Below are 9225 nucleotides of genomic sequence, written 5' to 3'. Positions count from 1 at the left end.
ACAAAACACTTAAAACAACGAAAAACAAACAAAATAAAAGCAGATAAATGCGTGGGTTGCCTCCCACGAAGCGCTCTTTTAGAGTCATTAGCTTGACGGTTAGAAAGTGTCCTTTAGAATGGATCAAAGAGATCATATTGTGTAGATGACGCCATGAAGCGTTCTTTCACATCATGATCTTTAAGCATGCAACAAGAATAAAGAGCGGGACCTTTCATAACATTTTCCAACTCAAATCCTACCATTTTATCACTCACTTGAAAAACAATCCTACCATTTTTAACATCAACAATAGCTCCCGCAGTGGCGAGGAAAGGTTTACCTAGGATTATAGAGACGTCATCGTCCTCTTCTATGTCAACTACCACAAAATCAGCCGGGATGTATATCCATTCTATCATAACAGTTATGTCCTCAACAAATCCAACTAGATTTATAGTAGAACGATCAGCTAACTTCAAGACCAACTCGGTAGGTTTCAACTCTCCTATCCCCATCCTCTTAAAGAGAGACAAAGGTAACAAACAAACACTAGCTCCTAAGTCGCACAAGGCTTTGTCAACGGTCTCACTCCCAATCATACAAGGTATGGAAAAACTACCTGGATCTCTAAGCTTAGGAGGTGTCTTCTAGATGATTGCACTACTTTCCCTAGCCAAAGCTATTGTCTCACTATGCTCTATGGCCCATTTCTTTGAAAAAATTTCCTTTAAAAACTTAGCATATAGAGGCATCTGAGACAAAGCTTCCGCAAAGAGAATTTTAATGCAAATTTTCTTAAGTATGTTGACAAATTTATGAAGTTGAGCTTAGCAAGTTTTAATGGGGAAGGAGCTTTGGTTTTATCAAGCGGATTCTCACTTTCTATCACAGTTTTCTCACCTAAAAGCTTAACTCTTTCTCCCTCAATGTTTTTAACCTTAGAAATAGTTTCTCCTAACTTACTACCCCCAAAAGAAATAGCATTGACATGGGCCTTGGGGTTGGCTTCAGTTTGACTAGGAAAGACCCCCGGTGTTTGAGAAGAGGTGGCCACTTATTGGGCCACTTGGGAGATTTGGGTCTCACGCATTTTAGTGTGGGTAGCAATAGAATCTACTTTGGTATTGAGTTTGGAAAGAGAATCATTCAGAAATCCGGTTTAGTTTTTGAGCTCTTGAAGCTGTTTAGATTGGTTTGCAATATAATTTTCCATTAAAATTTCCAAATTTGATTTCTGAGCGACTCTCTGGTTGATTGCATAGCCAGGTGGTGCTACTTGTCCATAGGAATTTTGAGGGTTTTTATAAAAGTTTTGGTTTTGCCTCATTCCTTGGTTGTATTGAGCATAGTTCATTTTCTCAACACCATTAATAGCATTACCTAGTTGGCAATCAACACCAATATGACCAAATACACCACAGATTTCACAAGGAGGGGATGCAGGAGCAGATGCGATAGCACTAACGTTTAGTTTTTCAAATTTTTGGGTTAGTGCATCGACCTTAGCAGCAAGATGATCATAGTTAGAGACTTCGTACATACCTGCCTCCTTTTTGGAGGGTGAAGAATTGGTGATGGCTCTCTCATCGGTCCATTTGTAGTGATTTTGAGCCATGTCTTTAATCAAGGCGTACGCTGCTGTATAATTCTTGTTCATTAAAGCTCCACCTGCAGCTGCATCAACAGTCATCTTAGTGGTATATGATAAGCCATTGTAAAATGTGTGGACTATGAGCCACTTCTCTAAACCATGGTGAGGACAAAGTCTAAGCATTTCCTTGAAACGATCCCACACATCATAAAGAGACTCCCCATCTTTTTGATTGAACCATGTGATTTGGTCTCTTAGTTTAGCAGTTTTAGAGGGGGAAAGAATCGGGCAAGGAATGCTTGCCTCATTTGATCCCAGAAGTGATGGAACCGACTTCGAGGGAATGGAACCAAGCGCTAGCTCCATCCCTTAAGGAAAAGGGAAAAAGATGAAGTCTTACGGCTTCTTTGTTCTCTTTTATGGTTCCGCTGATTCTTAGAAAAACAGAGATGTGTAGATTTGGATCCTCAGCGGGCGATCCAGAAAACTGGTTTTGCTACACCAAGTTAAGTAGGGCAGGCTTGATTTCAAAGGTGTCACCCTCAACCGTCGGGTACACAATAATAACTTGTGGCTCATCCATAGATGGTGTTGCATACTCTTTGAGAGTGCGTTCAGTCATGGCGATATTATTTTGTGTGTCTTTCTTTCTTTTATGTAAAAACCTTTCGATCTCGGGAACGAATTCAACGAGACTTCTAATTTTTCGCATAAAAAAAATTAAGAACCCAAGAAGTTAACAGTACCATAAAGAAAGAAAGAAGCAAGAAAAAAAGAAGAAAAAGAAAAAGAAAGATTCTAATCACTAAGAAAAAGTTAATCATATTAGTTAACTCCCCAGCAACGGCGCCAAAAACTTGATGGGATAAACCGCAGGTGCACGGTTTACTGATGTATTAATAAAAAGAGTATCGTTCCGACAGGGAGTTGTTCAATTCAATTAACTTTCAGAGAATGATTAGAAGAAGATTCAGTTTAAAAAGGTTTGATTTTTAACGGAAGAAAATAATAATAAAAAGAGAGCCTTGGGATTATTGGTTCATCATAATGACGAATCCTTCACAAACAACCCTTAAACTTATAACTTTACATTAGACCTAATTTCTAAAGACAAGTTTCTCTTTGGCCTATCACATCTCCTTTCAGTCTCAGTGAGTGTGTTCCTCCAACAACCACGCCTATTCTCATGGGTGATTGCCTTTGGAATCCTTGAAGCTCGAAACTTTATGTGTCTCAAGGTTTGCTAGACTATTCTCATGTTTCGCAATCCTCGTCTAAATTCTCTTGTTCGAATATCAAAACTCCACTCTCGTTTTATGAATTGATATTTGGGATAATGAATTAACAATTATCAAACCCTCCACTTTCGCTTCTACAGTTTGATAATGGTTAATTCATGTTAAAACGGTGAATTTAGATTAGAAATTAAGGTTAGATAAAATTAAGGTTTAAGGCTTGGTTTGATTAGGATTATGTCATTAGACTTATCCAACAATCCCAAGACAAGAGAAGTCTACTCACTCATGTTCATCGTAGACATGGAGAAGAAGAAGGAAAGCATAAAATAAATAACAAAGAAATAAAGAAATAAAGAAAAGACTTTTATTAGAAAGACAATTGTCACTTATTGAATTGCAAGAATAAAAGATGAATGTTAATGATAGCTACCTACTCTATTTATAGTCTTATTGTCGACTTAAAACCTAAGCAACTATTCACTAGAATGTTCCACAAGTAACCACGAGCTTTTTGGTCAAAACAGGCAGCTAGTTCTTGAAGCAAAAGCAACAAAAGATGGCCTGGGAGGTGGCACGACCGTGCCAATTGTTGGCACTGCCCGTGCCAACCTTCTTACTTTGGGGGATCATATTTTTGTCTTCAATCTTCGTATTTTTCACCCGAATCAGCTCATAATCCTCTTTATTCTGCTCCAAGACTCTATCTATCAAACATTCGTTCCTGAAATATAATAATATGCAATTGAAGTAAAATACCTCAAAAAGGAAATAATACTTAAATAAAATAAACTTAAATCTAAATAAAACGAAACTAAATATTAGATAAAAATAACTAATTATTGACTCATCATAGTGGAAAAGTTATTTTCGTCTTTGATTTGACTGCACTTATATTAGTGCAATGGAAGCACATATTATTGTAAACCTGAAGTTTACATATTATATTATTAGTGCAATGGAATCACATATTATTTTAAACCAGAAGTTTACAAATTATTGGCAAGTCTATTATGATGCAAAAACTAGATAAAAAAAATGGAGATTATTATGTCAACAAATTTGACTAAGACATTATTTTCTAAACTTTTCAGAAATCATTAGATAAGTATCAGTTGTCAATTGATATTGAACAACTAGTAGCATATGCTCATAAAAATGGACTTGAAGATCCATTCTTTAGACGTCTAAAGTTAATTGTATAATTGATACTTATCATATTATACATTATTAACTCTAGTTTGGTTATGAGATCATGTCTTATAAACTCTATTTTGGAAATCAATAATCTTGTTGAGATATTGATCTGCCTCAAGCCAACAAATTACTATATATAAGTCCTCCCTTAATCTATCATTGGTTTTAGGTTAACAACATAATATTTCTCATCAAAGTGGATTTTGGATGTGTTGCGTGTATCACAATTGCTCCAATATAACACACTAAGAAAAATATTGAAAGAATATTGGGAAAATAGATTTGATATGAATCTTCATTTATCATAAATTGAAATGAGCCAACTTGTTTATAGCCTAGTTGGCTGATTATAAATTAATTGATGGATTAATTTTTCCAATATTAGGGGGAGATAATAAGCAGCAGAAAAAGTGAACCTGAATTTCAAATAAATTATTTGAAAGGATATATTATTGTCTCATCGTGATCCTCAAGATACAACTCATTTGCAAAATAAATAAAGGGGAATTAGTCACTTTAGTCCCTGAATGGGGAACGATTCGTCAATTTAGTCCCTGAATGCAGATAATATGCAAAATAGTCCCTGCATGGTCAATTTCAGGGACTAAAGTGACTAACGAAGTCTACATTCAGGGACTAAATTGACTAACGGAGTCTGCATTCAGGGACTAAATTGACTAACAAAGTCTACATTCAGGGACTATTTTGCAATTTATCTGCATTCAGGGACTAAATTGACGAATCGTTCCCCATTCAGGGACTAAAGTGACTAATTCCCCATAAATAAAAAATAAAAAATCAGCTGTCAATGCTCCAAAGAAATAGATGTTCCTGTCGGATAATCTAATATTGCAAATGAGTCGACCGAGCCTGAAGCATGGTAGATCAATCGGTTCCAAATATAAAAAAAAAATCCTTGAATAAGAAAAGGAGCTTAAAGGAAAGATAACACAAATAAGGATACATAAACTCTAAAAGAGTTTTCTGACATAACTGATTTTTTTCAGTTCCAGAAGAACTGATCAGGTACCTGAAACTTATGAAATATTAATAAATTATGTCATGAATGAAAGATTTCAATGGAATGAGATGAAACCGAAATGAATTCAACGTCGACGTGTTTATGGATATAATATAGCGCTATATGTGATAAGTAATAATGAGTGAATTCAAGTCTATTAAAGATTATTGAAAAAGAAAATATATGCAGATGAAAAGAGACAATTCTGAAATCAAACTCGCTTTGCAAAACTGAATTTTTTTTTTTCGCTTTGCAAAGCTGAATTTTTTTGGACCTATAGTCCACACACTCGAAGATGTGAAGTTAATTAGATATGTATGATTTTTCGCGCGCAAAGAGAATTAGAATGGTATAATACATTTATATAGAGTTTGATATGTCCACCTGAAGTGAATTGGTAATTGTCTACCATTTATTTTTAAGAGACATATATTCTTTAGACACATATTCACCTGTAGTGAATTCAAGAAATTTTTCATACTTGATTAAGTTCATTAGCACATGAAAGGCTCAAATTATAAGAAAGATGAAAGATGTGTTACAATTTATTTATATGACTCATTGATAGTGATTTATGAACTCTCTGAAGGATTTCATTTGCGTAATATAAACTATCAAAATTATTAAAAATAACATCATTTGACCATTTTAAGGATTTGGAAATGAATGTTATAATTGAATTTATGATAATGGTATAAATATTATTAGAACTCCTGAAGAGACTCTAAAATTTGTTATATAATGAATTGGTCCTGAAGTATCATATCATAGTTCAAGGGAGGACACTAATGTATTTCTTTAATTATATATATTTTGTGGTAGTTTATTTTGTCAATATTCATAAACATAGATATTGTGGCAAAGTCAAACATAAAAGTTCATCTTAGAGAAACAACAATATTATTTGATCATATGGAAATGTTAACACTACATCACAGAAGTGAAGAATGCTCTTTTATTAAGGATAGTGATTTTACAACTACAAGAAACTCGTGGTTTTCTTAAAGGGGCTCTTGCAACAACTCAAAATGAAGATAATACCTCAAGAACTGCTAATTTGGAGAAGAACATGAAGATATCTTTTTACAGAATCACCGCCAAGTAAAGATTTTGAGTGATCAGTATAAAAGATTATTTGACTTTCTTCGTCTCATATATGATTGTCATTATGAGGGGGAGACATAAACGTGTTTTGCACTCTTTTTCCCTTAACCATGGTTTTATGCCATTGGGTTTTCCCTGTAAGGTTTTTAACGAGGCAAGTTATAACACAAAAGGATGTTGTACTCTTTTTCCTTCACTAGAATTTTTTTTCCCACCGGGCTTTTCTCTAGTGAAGGTTTTAATGAGACATATCCTTCATGGACATCCAAGGGGGAGTGTTATTAATAATAATATTAGCATGATGTGGATGTCCATTGTTCCTAAGCTTTCTATATTCCCTAACTACTATAAGTAAATGGCTTTAGTCATTATCATTTACATTTAGTCCTATGACTCTTCATACACTTGTAACTTACAATATTTGTGTCTTATAAATAGGACCTATATACAATGTAAAGCATACACTTGTGAAGAGAATAACACAAAGCTTTCATCATCTTCTTCCTCTTCTTCTTTGATCTTGTTCTTTATGTTTATTTCATAACACAATATTAATGTAGTTCATTCTACATACTAAATGTAAGAAAGATTTGAAGCAACTGAAATTAATAAAGTTTGGATAAATAAAATAGGGTTAAATATGTAAATAGTCTTCCTAAATATACTAACATTTGATTTTAATCCCCTAAAATATTCCTTAAGCTTTTGATCCCTCATAAATTTTTCATTCATGAAATTAGTCAATGCTCTACATTAAATATTACACTAAAAGAGACTAATTTTATGGATCAAAACTTTGGAAGGGACGACATTAAGTATTACACTAACAGAGACTAATTTTATGGATCAAAACTTTTGAAGGGACGAAAAGGCTAAATAATATTTTAAAGGGACTAAAATTAAATATTTGTATATATAAGGGGACTTATTTACTTATTTAACCCAAGTAATTTGGTTTATCTTACCCTATCTACCTATATAACTTAATACTTATAATTATTCATATAGATTGAGAACAGACTATAGATAAATTATAATATTATTCAACAATACAATTACACAACCTCTCAAAAAAAAAACAAAGCAATCAGACAAGGTTTTAAACAGCGTACATAAACTAACATAGAGTAGATCATAAGAGGAACTTACTTTCATCAAATCGAAACCAAGCTTTCAACATAAACCATGCCATGAAACCAATTTAATTTATTGGTAATTCTTGTTTTCTCTACTGTATTATCTCTCCTATTATAGTGAATTAATTGTCCTTCGCTTTCGCCCAATATCAGTGTATCATCCTTCACAAAAACATGTAATGGCAACAAAGAACAATATCCATCGCAACCATAGTTGTGTTGTGGATCATGATAACTAAATTTAAACAATTTAGTCCAAGATTCTTCAACTCCGAATTCTCCCATCTGCCATATAATAAAATCATTTGGCTTTGAATAATGACAAAAACAAAGACAGTTCATCAACACACAAATAATTGGCATAACACGCGGCACTTCATCAAAATTCCGAGGGGGCAGCAAGTGCGTGTATTTCTCTATTTCCAAATCGAGTGAGATAATCACACATTGATCAACCGTATGGATACGATCCTTCCACCGAGAATAACTAGAATGAACGTTATCTCGAAGGGCAAACCAATTAAGACTATTACTAAAATAGACACCATAATTCTGAAGGTCATTAGTATAATGATAAGGATCTGTAGGAAAACATTGAATATTTCTCCACTCATTATTGCCCAAAGTAAAGACTCTCACCTCGTTGGGACGGAATGCCACGACCTTATATTTTTCGTTAAAAGTATCATAACCAAATGAGAATTTGAAATATGGATCATCAATTGAAATACTAAAAGAGCCTAATCTTTTAGACAATGACCTAGTAGCGGGATTCCAAAAACAGAGAGAGAAATCTTGATAGAAAGAGTGATTTCGATACTTAGCTATAGGAGAGTCAACAAGCAAACAAATTAATCCATTGCAGGAACCAACAATTTTGTAGCTTTCCGCGCTCATCAATTGGTTGTTGGTAAAAGCTATAGGCTCGCTTTCGAGTAAATGGCGTACAGGAAAGTGATTGAGTTCCAAGATTTGGTCGCACAAATAATATAGTGTGATGTGTGGGTTTGTTAAAGATTTCATGAGGTGCATGTTGACAAAGAAGGGTTTGGAGATGAGTAAGTTCCAGGGTTTACTTACACATTTGAGTCGCATAAGTGATTTCACGTCAAGAAAGGATAGGACTTCAGCGATGAGATCGTCCGAGAGGGTTACTTGCAACGACTTAGATGGAGAGAAAATCATCATCGAAACTGTGTGATGTTAGGAAGGCAGTGAGTGATCAAAGTTGAACCCTTACGGCTGCGGCAAGACAAAAATATTGCAGGAGTTTCGTATGTGTTTGAATTTTTTTCTTTGAGCAGAAAATAAAAATAACGCTATATAGCCCTTTGCCCCTTTCCGTAAATTAAAAAAAAAAATCAATATATTGTACAAAAATATTGAGAAAATAAGATACACTGTCGGTTTAAACTAGTTGTACACTCAACTTACAATTTGTTTTACTGTGACATCAATAGAAATTGGCTATTTAGTTGTAATCTTTAATTGTAATCTTTAAAACAGTGTTATAAAATAATCATTGTTGGAACATGCGTAAAAATTGAGTTAAAAGACTATTACTCTAGTGATGTGTGAATTGAAAAAAGTGGAGCAGTGTTTATATAGTGGGGGTGCACCTATAAGAGGGGTACATAATCATGTGAACGAAATAAGTACTAGAGAATATATATATATATATATATATATATATATATATATATATATATATATATATATATAATTTGAAATGTTAAATTAAATAATTAATTTAAGCACTATTAGAAAGTGATTTCTTAGTCCCTAAGTTTTCGATAAAATATTTTGGAACACAATCTAAAATATTTTGGTACACAATTTAAATATTTTGGTATGCAATCTAATATATTTTGGTACGTGTTCTGAAATATATTTTGATACTCAATAATATTTTTTTTTTACTCAATATAATATATTTTGGATTTGCATACTGTTCTCAAA

At 33.4% G+C, this 9225-nt stretch overlaps 1 protein-coding gene and 1 non-coding gene across 2 annotated transcripts; one reads left to right on the top strand and one right to left on the bottom strand.

Moving 5' to 3' along the window:
- Positions 1-1727: 1727 nt before the first annotated feature.
- Positions 1728-1834, top strand: LOC146946520 (small nucleolar RNA R71). Its single transcript, XR_015029434.1, has one exon. It is a non-coding gene; the product is annotated as a small nucleolar RNA R71 (small nucleolar RNA).
- Positions 1835-5909: 4075 nt separating this feature from the next.
- On the bottom strand, positions 5910-8572 carry LOC146946519 (F-box/kelch-repeat protein At3g23880-like). The gene has a single exon (XM_085748909.1). It carries the CDS (start codon positions 8452-8454, stop codon positions 7285-7287), a length of 1170 nt encoding a protein of 389 aa, XP_085605035.1. The 5' UTR covers positions 8455-8572; the 3' UTR covers positions 5910-7284.
- Between the last annotated feature and the right edge of the window lie 653 nt (positions 8573-9225).

The sequence above is a fragment of the Medicago sativa genome, chromosome 2 (assembly GCF_051527215.1).
Source record: "Medicago sativa cultivar Bolivia chromosome 2, Bolivia_mono, whole genome shotgun sequence".
Lineage (NCBI taxonomy): Eukaryota > Viridiplantae > Streptophyta > Magnoliopsida > Fabales > Fabaceae > Medicago > Medicago sativa.
Note: the sequence above shows the minus strand (reverse complement) of the source record. Positions and strands in the feature narration are given on the sequence as shown.